The sequence below is a fragment of the Kogia breviceps genome, chromosome 14, assembly GCF_026419965.1.
Source record: "Kogia breviceps isolate mKogBre1 chromosome 14, mKogBre1 haplotype 1, whole genome shotgun sequence".
In the NCBI taxonomy this organism is placed as follows: Eukaryota; Metazoa; Chordata; class Mammalia; order Artiodactyla; family Physeteridae; genus Kogia; species Kogia breviceps.
In genome coordinates this window covers 11,416,044-11,429,345 of record NC_081323.1, presented here as the reverse complement: position 1 = coordinate 11,429,345, position 13,302 = coordinate 11,416,044, and the positions used below count along the sequence as shown (strand labels likewise).

Sequence of the window (13,302 nt, the reverse complement as noted above, 5' to 3'; positions counted from 1 at the left end):
TTTATATACTGTAGCTTCTATCATCCTCATGACAACCATGGAGGTAGATTGACCACATATTGTCCCTGTTTTTACAGATGAAGAAAGTGACCTCTGAGAGGTTGGGACATGTCTAACATCACAGAGCTAGAGAGCGGTTGGGTTGGCTCTTGTGTCCAGACCCTCTGGTCCTATGTGTTCTATATTTTCTCTGCCACACCATGCTGTCCTCACTTGTGGATGTTCCCACCCTTACGTTCACACAATGGTCATTAGAGCCTGAGGTCCAAGGACTAATTGAAACTCAAGTTTCAGCTTAAACTTTGAGCATCTATATCAAGTAGGGAGTTTAACAAGTGTGTAACAAAACTGATTTTGTGGAGGGAAATAAGGTCCATTTCAAATTATTAAAAGAATTGTATGGTTAAAATGTGTCACATTTGAGCCCTTCCTACTTTGACGCAGCTCCTAGGTGTGAGGATTAATTTACCTGTGGAACTGGAGAGTATAAATTTGCAAAACAGGGCTTCCCTGGTGGCGCAGTGGTTAAGAATCTGCCTGCCAGTGCAGGGGACATGGGTTTGAGCCCTGGTCCGGGAAGATCCCACATGCTATGGAGCAACTAAGCCCATGTACCACAACTACTGAGACTATGCTCTAGAGCCTGCGAGCCACAATTACTGAAGCCTGTGCACCTAGAGCCTGTGCTCCACAACAAGAAAAGCCCACCATAATGAGAAGCCCGCGCACCGCAATGAAGAGTAGCCCCCACTCACCACAACTAGAGAAAGCCCAAAGCCCACACACGGCAACGAAGACCCAATGCAGCCAAACATAAAGAAATAAATAAATTAAAAAAAGAAAAATTTGCAAAACAAGCCTCATGGTCTGACGTAAAACACAATTTGAAGCTGTTATAAATAATATTCAGGATATATTTTATGTATTAAATGAATTCTCAAAATGTACATTGAGCTTGGAATATTTCTAGAGCTACCCTCAGCAGGGGAAGGGGCTAGGCAGGCCCCACTGGAGCATGCTGTGTATGAAGCTCAACTGGTTCAGTTTAACCTCCCCCCCCCGCCCCCCGCCCCCCGCACAGTGGCTTCTGCAACTGGTTCAATTTAACCCCCCTCACGGTGGCTCATTCTAGGGCAGGAGCAACTAATTGTACACCCTTTCTCAACTCTTAGACTAGATAGAGCCTAATGTGTAAATACCACCTGCTAACACATTTTGTTTGATTTAAAATCAATTGATCAAAATTGGAATCGATTTTAAAACAATTAAAAAATCATTAATTTTTTTGTTTTGTTTTCTTTTGTTCTTCATGGAGGAGAAAGAAAGAGTGGCTTTATTTCTTTGCCAGGCAAAGGGGGAACACAGGCTAGCGCCTCAAGAATTGTGCTCCCAGTTTTATTTTAAATGTTATTAATCTATACAAAATTCTAGAAATTTCACATAGATTTTTAAAAATATTTTAAACTGCTTAATTTGTAATCTTTTTAAAAAATTAATTAATGTATTTATTTTTGGCTGCATTGGGTCTCCGTAGCTGCGCGTGGGCTTTCTCTAATTGCAGTGAGTGGGGGCTACTCTTCGATGTCGTGAGCAGGCTTCTCTTGTTGTGGAGCATGGGCTCTAGGCACGCAGGCTCCAGTAGTTATGGCATGCGGACTCAGTAGTTGTGGCTCACGGGCTTAGTTGCCCCAAGGCATGTGGGATCTTCCCGGACCAGGGCTCAAGCCTGTGTTCCCTGCATTGGCAGGCGGATTCTTAACCACTGCGCCACCAGGGAAGTCCTCACATAAAAATTTGAACTTCTAGCTTCTCTCGAAGAAGCAGAAGCTCTCTCAACACCAGACCCACATTCCCGACAGCAGAGATCCGAGGCACTGAGTGCATCTGCGGCTCTGGGGAATGCTGTATGATCCCTTCTCCGAACAGGAGGAGGAAAGGTTATCTTTCACTTTTAGTTTTGTATGCTTTGGTATTATTAAATTTATTTTTCAACAGATGTTAGTTTTCAAGTTAAATAACAATAATGTATTGAATAGTATAGATGAGTGAACCACAGTTGGGTGGTGAATGTAATTAAGTGCCCTGAAGAGCCATCTAGACAACCAGTGCTTGACCTCAGAAAAGGGTGAGGTTTTTAGGCTAAGACAGTTGGGCAGGCTTTCTGGAGGAGCAGGTATTTGTGGAAGCCAAAGCAGGAAGTAGGATCTGTTTGGAAACTGGGTGCTGCAGGGAACAGGGGAGGTAAGAAAAACAGTGAAGTTGCTGGGTGTTTTCTTTCCATGTAGGTCTGTTTCCAAACTGTCCTGCTGGGCCTGCCTTCTACCTGTATTGTCATATGCTTAATATATTTCTTTAAGTCAACTTGCTTTTTTATGTATATAAGTCTTTATAACAGTTTTTTAAAAGCTTTTATTGTGGTAAAATATGCGTAACATAAAATTTAGCATTTTAGCCATTTTAAGTGTACAATTCAGTGGCATTAAATACATTTACAATGTTGTTTAATCATCACCACTATTTCCAGAATTTTTTCATCATCCCAGACAGAAACTCTACCCATTAAACAATTCCCTATTCCTCTCTCCCTACTTTCTTTTCTACTTTCTATTTTTCTTAGTATTTTCTATTTTTTTTAGTTGCCCCTATTCTACTTTCTGTGTTTATGAATTTACCGATTCTAGGTACCTCAAATGGGTGGAATCATACAATATTTGTCCTTTTTTATCTGGCATATTTTATCAGTACTTAGCATGATGTTTTTAAGGTTCAGCCACTTTGTAGCCTGTGTCATAACTTCTTTCCTTTTTATGGCTGAATAATATTCCATGGTCGGTGTATACCACACTTTGTTTATCCATTCATCTGTTGGTGGGCCCTGGGGTTGTTTCCACCTTTTGACTGTCGTGAATAATGCTGCTATGAACATTGGTGTACTATATACATTTATTTTAAAGGAAACATTATAATACTGTTTTAAGTGGGAAACCAATATTGTTTTTATAAATAAATGCGATAAAAACAAAGTGGTACATTTGCTTGCTGAAGCCTCTGAGGTCAAGCCTGTCCTCTTTGTCAAAAAGGGGGATCTTCATATTGGAGAGAGGCTTGTTAACGCAGTAGCACCAAACTGACACGTCTGACTTAATTGGGATTGAAAAAGAATCAAAAAGGGCTGACTTTCTTAATCCGTGGGGTCAGTGGTATTCGACACACGTTGCTCAAGTACCACCTAAAACCACATCAGATCACTTTAGGGGAGATACTGCCCAAAGGGATCTTTCTGTAACACTGTTCTCTGTAAGGTGGTGTGTGCCTTTCCTGTGGCTTCTGTAACTAATTACCACAAATTGTGTGGCTTAAAACAGCAGAGATTTGTTCTCTCATAGTTCTAGAGGCCAGAAGTCTGAAATCAAGGTGTTGGCAGGGCCGCACTCCCTCAAGGGAGCGAATCTGGGCCCTCGCTGCCTCTTCCGGCTTCAGGTGGTCCCAGGCATTCCTTGGTGATGGCAGCCTAACTCCTGTCTCTGCTTCAGTCTGTCCTCATGTGCCTTCAGTCTCTGTGTCTGTGTGTCCCTTTCTGTCTCTTTTAAGGACACTGTCATTGGGTTTAGGGCCCACTCTAATCCAGTATGATCTCAGCTGGATTCTCCCCTTAATTCCGTCTGCAAAGACCCTATTTTCAAATCAGGTCGCATTCTGAGGTTCCAGGTGGACATGAATTGGGAATAGAGGACACTGTGAACCCACTGCAGGTGGGTTCTCCCTTTTCCCAGGGGAGGTTTTGTTTCTGAAACTCCCAGAGTCTCTGCAGTGGCCCAAATGCACAGATCCTGAGAATAGGTTGCCCCACAAAGCACAGAGATCGGCCCATTTCTTTTCACATGGCCCCAGTCTGAGTCATGAGCTTGTGATACAGGCAGTTATTTTAAGACTTAATAAGGCGTTTTCAGAAGTCATCATTTGCTTCTATTTTGAGCCTTTTTTGAATGTTATTTTAGTCTTTATGGTAACAGCCGTACATTTGTAAGGATTCATTTATCATTCTTTTGAATAGGGATTTTGACAAGAAGTCAGACTGTCAAGATTGTGACATGGAAGTTTTCATATGAAAAGGGCCTGATTTTGCAGTATTAAACAGACTGCGTATTACCTGTAGTCATTTTGGGTTTGAGAACCAGTATGTGTTTTCCCCCAATCTACCAACAGCTAGAGAGCTGTATTACTATAGAAGATGAAATTATTATTCCATTCCCCTCAAAGGTGGCCATATTCTAAAAATACCTTTCATAATGGTACTTAATATTTGAATCTGAAAGCATGGCAAGGGACTCGCTTTATAGCCATGTCCCAGGTTGCAAGGGCATCAGGTGAGGACTCTTTCATCACATCAGATTTAGGAAAATGGCATAGTTGTCTGTGACACACAGAGAAAAGGCAGGGCTATTTTAAACATGAGTAGGGTTTACTCTTCCTCTAAGTGGATTGTTTTAGGGCTTACCGTTAACCTTTTTCCTGGAGGAATCCAATTTGTGGACTTGTTTTTGAAAGTGTTCTATTTGAATTGAAATGTTTTCTATATTAAAATTAGTTTTCTTTCTTTAGTAAAGAATAAAAAGCATACCTCTGTATGTTTGGAAGTGGTCCATTCTGCTATTTATTTTGCTGGTCACCTTTTAAAATCATTTGTCCTACATTTTTAAATGTAGGTTTTGAGGTTTTTGTATATTTGTTTGTTTTTGTCTCTCCTTTTGTTTGTTTTTGTCTCTCCTTTTGTTTGGTTTGATTATCAGGTGATTTAAGCATTGTATTTTTCCACTGGGCCAGGTTCTAAGAGAACAGTTACTTTGGCTCTTCATTGATGGATTTATGTCTTAATTACACAGATTTCCTGCCTCTGAAAATATCCATTTTATATTTACAGGAGGAAGAAATGTTTCGTCCAAATATGTTTTTCCTTCTTTTGCTTCCACCTATTATATTTGAGTCGGGATATTCATTACACAAGGTAAGACTCAGGCACACATTAGTGCTTTTGGTCCGGGTGGCTCCATGTGTTTGTAAGGCAAGTTCCTTAAAAGCTCGGGTGTTAATTTAGTAGTGGTGTCTCTGTGTGAACACCCTGGCGTGTGTGGTAGAAGCTGGACTGTCATGCCTGACTTGTAGAGGGAGCAAACATGGTCAGTGGGCTGCTTTCATGGTTTCAGGCAACGTGGCTTACTAGTGTTTTCCATAGAGGGGTACTTTGCCTAGAAAGCAATAGCCAAAGTGATTTTGATGGTACACAGGTGTTACATTGACTCCTCTTGGACACAGACTGACCCAAGTTAAGAGGACAGACTGTCCTGGGATGACACGGACAGGTGCCCCAGGCCTACTGGTTCTCTCACATCACCGTATCGGGTCTTTCTCCTGCCTTGGGCCCATCCATCCTTCAGCGTCTCCCGTCTCAGGGCACTGCCCTGGGCCTCAGCTCCCAGCCATTATGCCCTGTAAGCCCCAGTCTCCATTCCTTCCCACCCTCTCCCTGGCCCTGCTTTTCCTCACCAGACTGGAAACCCATCCTTCCGCCTAGTCTTCCACCTCCTTCTGGCCCATTCACCTACTCCCACAGTTGCTCCACTCATTCTTGGCTCCCTGACCCTGGAGGGCAGCATCACTGGCCCCTGCTCAGTTCTCTGCTTTGCTCTGGCATTTCTGGTCTCTGTCTTCCAGCTTCCAGTGGGGCTCTTTTTGCGTGGGCAGGAGTTTCTCACTTTTAAGTCAGTTTGTGTGTGTACCTGAGTCTTTTCCTTGTCTATGAGTTCCTTTTTTTTTTTTTTAATTTGTATAGCAAACTTGTTTGTTTTTTTTTTAAATAAATTTATTTATTATTTATTTATTTATTTTTGGCTGTGTTGGGTCTTCGTTGCCTGCGGGCTTTCTCTAGTTGCGGCGAGCAGGGCTACTCTTAATTGCGGTGCGCCAGCTTCTCATTGCGGTGGCTTCTCTTGTTGTGGAGTGCGGGCTCTAGGTGCGTGAGCTTCAGTAGTTGTGGCACGTGGGCTCAGTATTTGTGGCTCACGGGCTCTAGAGTGCAGGTTCAGTAGTTGTGGCACACGGGCTTAGTTGCTCCGTGGCATGTGGGATCTTCCTGGACCAGGGCTCGAACCCGTGTCCCCTGCATTGGCAGGCAGATTCTAAACCACTGTGCCACTAGGGAAGTCCATATGAGTTCTTTTTAAATATAAGTGTATTTAAGTTTTAAAATTAAAAGGTGATTCAACTTAAAATACTAGTAATACAACAGTTATTTTGTAAATGTGATTTTAAAAAACTGTGAAGGTTGGAAGGACTAAGGTTCGGCATATCTTTGGAGAGAGGAAAGAGCCTGCACTTTAGAGCCAGAGAGACCTAAGCCTAATCATGCGCTGCCCCCTATAGGTTCCTTTTGAGTAGAGTAGAAATTAAAAACAGAACAAAAAGATCCCCAAAACCCTACCTCCTAGGTTGCTTTGAGATTTACATTAGATGAAAGAATGTATGCAAAGCACCACTCACCACATTAAATAATCGGTAGTGCTTCTTGTTATTATCTATTATAATATGACTAGTGTTATTATTAATAATAACGTAATAAACTTGAGTTAAATTTGTTATGAGAGTTTTGGTAAAAACATACAATTTAAATTTTTAATTTTCCTCATGGATATTAAAGCAAAATTATTCTAAGATGTTCAGGCCAGATTTTATTTAAGTTATTATTTTATTGTGCATTAATCAAAAAAAGTGAAGAGGAAGTTTAATATTTTAAAAATCCCATATCTTATAAACCATTACTGACATCAGATAATTGTTAAAAGGAAAACAAGCAAGAAGGATTTCAAGGTCAGTATCTCTCACTCGTTAATTTTGTGAACAAATCTTGAAAGAACTGAGCAGATTATGAAAATATTTCAAAACAGTGCTGAAGAAAATGGATTGATTTTTTTTTTTTTTCTTTTTTTTTCCCTTTGGCTGGCATTCGGCTTGTGGGATCTTAGTTCCTCGACCAGGGATTGAACCTGGGCCCTCGGCAGTGAGAGCAGAGTCCTAACCACTGGACCGCCAGGGAACTCCCCAAAAATGATTCGATTTTGACTTAAAAACATAAGACTGGTTATTATATTAGCACATGTAAAGTTTTTATTTTCTAATTTTTTGGAGGGAGGGGAAATAAACTTATTCAAAATTTGAGGAAAATAGTAGTTTCTTAAGAGAAGAAGTTTTTGAAGATGGCTTTATAGCAGAAACTGTGACAATTATGTGAAAGGGACCAGTGTGAGTTGGAATGGGAATTCAGAGACTTCTGTCCACTGCCTACCTCCCCCCAAAGAAGATAGGAAGTTGACTTTATTTTAATATTGCTAGATTTGCTAGTGTAAATTTGGAGTTGGAATAAAAATTTCAGTACAATTCTCATCAGTTGGTATGCATTAGGTAGGCAGCTATTTGGTTCTTTAAATTATTAATATCATATAAAGAATAGAACTTTTTTTAAAGTAAATTTATTTATTTACTTTTGGCTGCATTGGGTCTTCGTTGCTGCGCGCGGGCTTTCTCTAGTTGTGGCGAGTGGGGGCTACTCTTCTTTGCCGTGCGTGGGCTTCTCATTGCGGTGGCTTCTCTTGTTGTGGAGCATGGGCTCTAGGCGCGTGGGCCTCAGTAGCTGTAGCTAACGGTGTCTAGAGCGCAGGCTCAGTAGTCGTGGTGCACGGGCTTAGTTGCTCCGCGGCACGTGGGGTCTTCCCGGACCAGGGCTCGAACCCATGTTCCCTGTATTGGCAGGTGGATGCTTAACCACTGCACCACCAGGGAAGCCCAAGAATAGAACACTTAAAATTATGTCTGAGAGAAGCAGATAAATTTGCTTTATGTAGCAAAGGGAAGTTCTTATAGTGGGGCAACTTGAATTTGGGTAACTTTTTAACATCCAGATTAATATTAGCCAACTATGTAAGTTATATCAGAATTAGATCCCTATAAACAGAACAAGACTTAGTGTAATCTATTTTTAAATAACAAAATTAAGCAGCTTTCTGCAAAGAAAAACTCATAGATGAAAGCCTTTTGTTTAGGAAAAAACCAAATCATTGTGTTTGCCTTGAGCTATTTTAAAGTTCTTTGTGTGCTAAAGATTGATACACCAAACAAAGTAATTAAATGGGATTATGGTCAGCCAAATCAAAATTGCAAAAAATGAAGCGAAGAAACTTCTGAAAGGAGATAGGCTTAGTGGGTTGTCAGTGGTGAGCTGAGGACAGTCTTCTGAAGTGAGCTTTAAAGTATCAGTTCCTGGAAATTCCCTCGTGGTCCAGTGGTTAGGACTCAGCACTGTCACTGCCGAGGGCCCGGGTTTCAATCCCTGGTCAGGGAACTAATATCCCACAAGCCGCGTGACGTGGCCAAAAAAAAAAAAAAAAAAGTATCCGTTCCTGTTGTCTATGGCTTGACAATTTCTGAGCGAAAAAATGGTTTTCCTTGTCCAGACCCACATCACGGACCATCAAGTTACCCTGGCCTTATTCCTAAACAGAGTCCACAGGATTCTAATAAATAGCTTAATTTTTAAAATTTTACAGAAATTTGAAAGATGTTACCATACTGCTTGGACTCAAATATTTTCTCTTAAATGCTGTATAGATGGGAATATATTTTATCTGTCATATTTGATGATACTAATAGAGTGAAATAAAATTGCTTAAAAGATGTGGGCTACAAAAAGGAGCTTCTGATAGTATAACCTATTGTCTTGACATTCTTTGTAGTAATGTGCCTTTTCTTAATTAATTGAAAAATTATAATTATATAAACTTTGGACTTTAACAGACATGAAACACAGTTAATTCCTTCAGTACCTATTCATGGGGCATCTTGCAGCTGACAGGCAGTATGCCAGTGACTGTTGTACAAAAGCACATGTGGTCGTTGCCCCCATTGAGCCTGCAGCCTAGTGGGAAAGACAGATACCAAATAATTACACGAGTAAATGTAACGTTTCAGCTATGTCAAGTGCTACCAGGAGAGAGTCACTGTGCATTGAGAACATAGACTGGGATCTGACTTGGGTAAGGGATCAGAGAAGGCTTCCCTCAGGAAGAGTCAAAACGTCCTGAGACCCTGGGACATTAAAGTTCACTAAGCGAAGGGGAAGGAAGAGTGGTCCAAGCCCAGGGAGCATGATGTGTTTGAAAAACAAAAAGCTACCAGTGTGACTGGAACCCAGAGAACAAAGGGGAGGTTAGAGGCCTTAGAGGGGTCAAACCTTCCAGGCTTTGGTTGGGTTTTAACTGCATTTTGAGTGGAAGTGGGGGTCAGAGTGTAGGCAGCACAGTCAGATTTATGTTTTGCAGAGATCACTCTGGAAGCACTTGGAGAGCAGAGGGCAAGGGCCAGGGATGGTTGAGACTCGTTAGAAGCTATTGCAGTGGTCCAGGGGAGAGATGATGGCAGTTGGGCAAGGGCGGTGGGGATGGTGATGGAGAGAAGCAGGGAGATGTGAGTGACGTGGGGAACGCAAAAGCCACAGGACTTGGCTCTGCATTGCGTGTGGGGGTGAGGGAAGACGCCCAGGTTTCCAGCTTGCCAACCAAGGTGGGTGATGGTGCCCTTTACAGAGAATCAAGCGTGTGAGGAGGGCCAGCTGTGGGGTCCATGACTTCACTGAGCAGACCAGCCTTTCTAATCATTTCTCTCATTTCTGTTCTCTCAAACAGGGTAACTTCTTTCAAAATATTGGTTCCATCACCCTATTTGCTGTTTTTGGTACGGCAATTTCTGCTTTTGTAGTAGGTGGAGGAATTTACTTTCTGGGTCAGGTAAGGAAAACATCTTTGAAAAACTTTGAAAGCCTTACATTCTTAGAGCTCATGCAGGGAAGTGGGGTAGTGACACCTCATGGGGGTTTTACAGTCAAGGTAAATGCTCTCCTGCAAAGAAATCCAGACTCAAACAAGGCACAGTAAAGGCATGCTGAAGTTGTCTCCCAGTGTCCTTGAGAAGCTTTGGTGTCTGGAATTGAGTGAATCTTTTCCGTAATCCCCGAAAGTATTTGATATTATTTGCAAACCAATATTGTCTTAAGTTGGAATACCTAAAAATAAAGCAGAATATATACCATCAAGATCTTCAAATTATAACAGTATCAATTCTGTTATCAGACTGAATCAAGGTTAAACACTGTTTCTTTAATAAAAATTCGCATTTTAAAAATCAAAGATTATTCTGAATGTCTTCACTCAATTCTAAGCTGTCCTGTAGAATTATTTTCCCTGGATTTTCCACCATTGCTAAACCAATTCCCGGTGTCATCAGTTGAGTGTTTCGTACTTTGAATTCAAATTAATTTGAATTAATTTAAACCAGACCTACCTAGGAAGGTAGTATCTGTAGCTTTGCATTGTGCATGTCTATGCATGTCACAGTTCTTTTCCAGTATGGTCAGTTGCAGAAAGTTTGTCCGCCCTAGTTCTGCAAACGCAGTTTGAGATTCAGGCCTTGGAGTGACTGGCAGATTTCTCTTACATGTGTCAGATGTGTCTGCTTCTTTTGATGGCTATCGGTAAAAGACCATTCCATCTGATTTTCACCTTTACTGCTGCCTCGATGGCACCAGAATAAATCTGTCTGTCATTCAGCCTTCTTCATTGCTCAGCTTCCAGCATCAAATGGGAATAAACTTTAGAGAAGAAAACTAGTTCATTTGGCTCGCAGATATTAGTGTTCATTTTCATACTTCCTATGTGTGATGATTGAATGCATGCCTAAACTAAAACTTAGGAGTTTTCTGTATTTTTCAAGTGGTTTGGGGACTGAAGATTAATGTCCTTATTAGTTTGTAATAAAGCACTAATGGACATTTTAATCTTCTTGGCTGTTCTCCAGGGGGTTTTTTTTGTGTCTGTGTGTTTGTGTGTTTTATTTTACAGGCTGATGTAATCTCTAAACTCAACATGACAGACAGGTAAACCTTTCATACTGTAACACCCATGTGGCTACTTTTCAGACTGGGGCCAAGTTCTCTCCACATTGATTCCTGGCTGTGGTACTTCTCTGTTCTGTCTTTTCGTTTTGCTGACTATTTCTGCTGTAGAATCTGTTCTGAATTAATTTGTGCCTCTGAAATGAATCAAAACTATATTGAGGAATTTTGAAGATCTCCAGTCAGAGGGTTGCTTATGGAAATGATTTAGTTTCAGCTTTGAAGGGAATAACTCTTGGTTAGTTAACTGCCACCTCACACACACCACACGCTGCACCATCGGCCTTTTATTATTAAGAATCATCTTCAACTCATTTCTAAGGCTTTGCAATGGCCATAATGAAAAGTGGTCTTCATTTTTTTTTTTTTTTTTTTTTTTTTGTGGTACGCAGGCCTCTCACTGTTGTGGCCTCTCCCGTTGCAGAGCGCAGGCTCCAGACACGCAGGCTCAGCGGCCATGGCTCACGCACGGGCCCAGCCGCTCCGCGGCATGTGGGATCTTCCCAGACCGGGGCACGAACCCGTGTCCCATGCATCAGCAGGCGGACCCTCAACCACTGTGCCACCAGGGAAGCCCAAAATTGTCTTCTTGATAGATTGGGGATGGAGTCGAGGGTGAGGTGTGAATCTTTACTCTGGGATTCCCACCAAGGCAGTGGGGATAGGGAGGAGGAAGCAGGTGCTCTGTTGTGGGCATCCTTCTCAGGCTGCAGCTACCCCATTGGGCACTCAGAGCTGCTGTCTAGGAGCCCAATCCAGAAATTTCATAATTGGCATAGCAAGAAGCAACCTAGGAAGCCGAAGTTACCAGATCTCACGCTAAAAAAGTGCACACACACAGCGTGACCTGGTTTCCTGTCTCTGAGAAGTGCAGTGAGTATGCAGCCTTGCTCTGTGTTTCTCTCCTGGGAGCACTGGATTCTGTCTTGTGGCTTGGCTGGGGAGCTCGGAAGTGGGGCCCAGTGCTCAGCCCCGGGGTCCCTTTCACTGGGCCAGCCAGAGCTTACAGCCTTCAGCAGCAACTTGGAGATTAGAATCTTGGAGCCCTTTTCGTGAGAAATGTGCCTTCGATAACATCAAGTCCAATCTTATTTTCTCTCCAGGGACATAAATTTCAAAGCCTTTGTTGTAAGATAGTCTTGCTATACAAACAAGTAGCGAAAGTCACATCCCTGTTCCATAAGGAGCATGAAGCCGAGCAGAACTGATGTCTGCATTTTGTAGGTATTTTGCAACAGAAAAGAAATGCTCAAAACCCAGTGGATGTAAAGGAAGATGTCACAGCATTCAGTCCTTCAACCTGTTTGGGGGCAACTGCTTTAGAGATACAAAAAAACGCTTGATAAATCCTTGTGAAATTGAATTGAACCGGAGGTTGTGATGTTCAGGAAGAGAGGAATAAAAGAATTGGCCCTTAGACAAGCAGAGTAAGAACCAGGTGGAGTTTCTCTCTGTGTGGGCAGACACTTCCTTTCCTGTTAGAAAGTGACCGTCCCACAGATGGGGGGTGCTCTGGGGGAAATTAGCCAGCGGTCGCAAAGCCACACAGCTGCAGGGCCTGGCGGAACCCTTCACAGAGGGGAGCTGGCCAGGTGTGTGTCTGGAGGTGGTGACAGTGGTGAGCCAGAGAGCCCATCGTCTGAAGGGGACAGCCACCTCTTAGCTCTACCTGCTAATTACCACGTGGGAACATGGGCCCAGAATTGCCAGATACCTAATTGTGTTTTTTCCAAAAGAGGCCAAGTTTCTGGATTTTAATAGGGAATTTTCCTGTTTTAAATGTTGCCAACTTGATCCATTTTTCAAAACACCACGCAGGTCAAACATGAGGCCCATGGACCTCTGCACAGTGGGAAACATAAAAATAACTCTTGCACAGAAGGTTTTACTTCACTGGTGTTTCCTCTGGAGAGCTAATTCACTCATAGATACATCCTAAATTATTTCACCATCCCAGTCCATTTTCTTTTTCTTTCTTTCTTTTTTTTTTTTTTTAAATTTTAAAATTTTATTTATTTTTGGCTGCGTTGGGTCTTCGTTGCTGCACACAGGCTTTCTCTAGTTGCGGCGAGCGGGGCTTCTCATTGCAGTGGCTTCTCTTGTTGCAGAGCACGGGCTCTAGGTGCGCGGGCTTCAGTAGTTGTGGCACGTGCGCTCAGTAGTTGTGGCTCATGGGCTCTAGAGTGCAGGCTCAGTAGTTGTGGCGCACGGGCTTAGTTGCTCCACGGCATGTGGGATCTTCCCAGATCAGGGCTCAAACCCGTGTCCCCTGCGTTGGCAGGCAGATTCTTAACCACTGTGCCACC

The 13,302-nt window shown here is 42.4% G+C and overlaps 1 protein-coding gene across 7 annotated transcripts in view; it reads left to right on the top strand.

The window, feature by feature from the left end:
• The window catches only part of SLC9A8 (solute carrier family 9 member A8), a 72,062-nt gene that overhangs the window by 23,172 nt on the left and 35,588 nt on the right, over positions 1-13,302 (top strand). For all 7 annotated transcript variants that reach the window (XM_059036066.2, XM_067011770.1, XM_067011771.1 and 4 more), the window contains 3 exons: positions 4,922-5,005; positions 9,732-9,833; positions 10,944-10,978. In XM_059036066.2, coding sequence (XP_058892049.1) covers positions 4,922-5,005; positions 9,732-9,833; positions 10,944-10,978 — 221 coding nt within the window. The remainder of the gene's footprint in view (positions 1-4,921; positions 5,006-9,731; positions 9,834-10,943; positions 10,979-13,302) is intronic.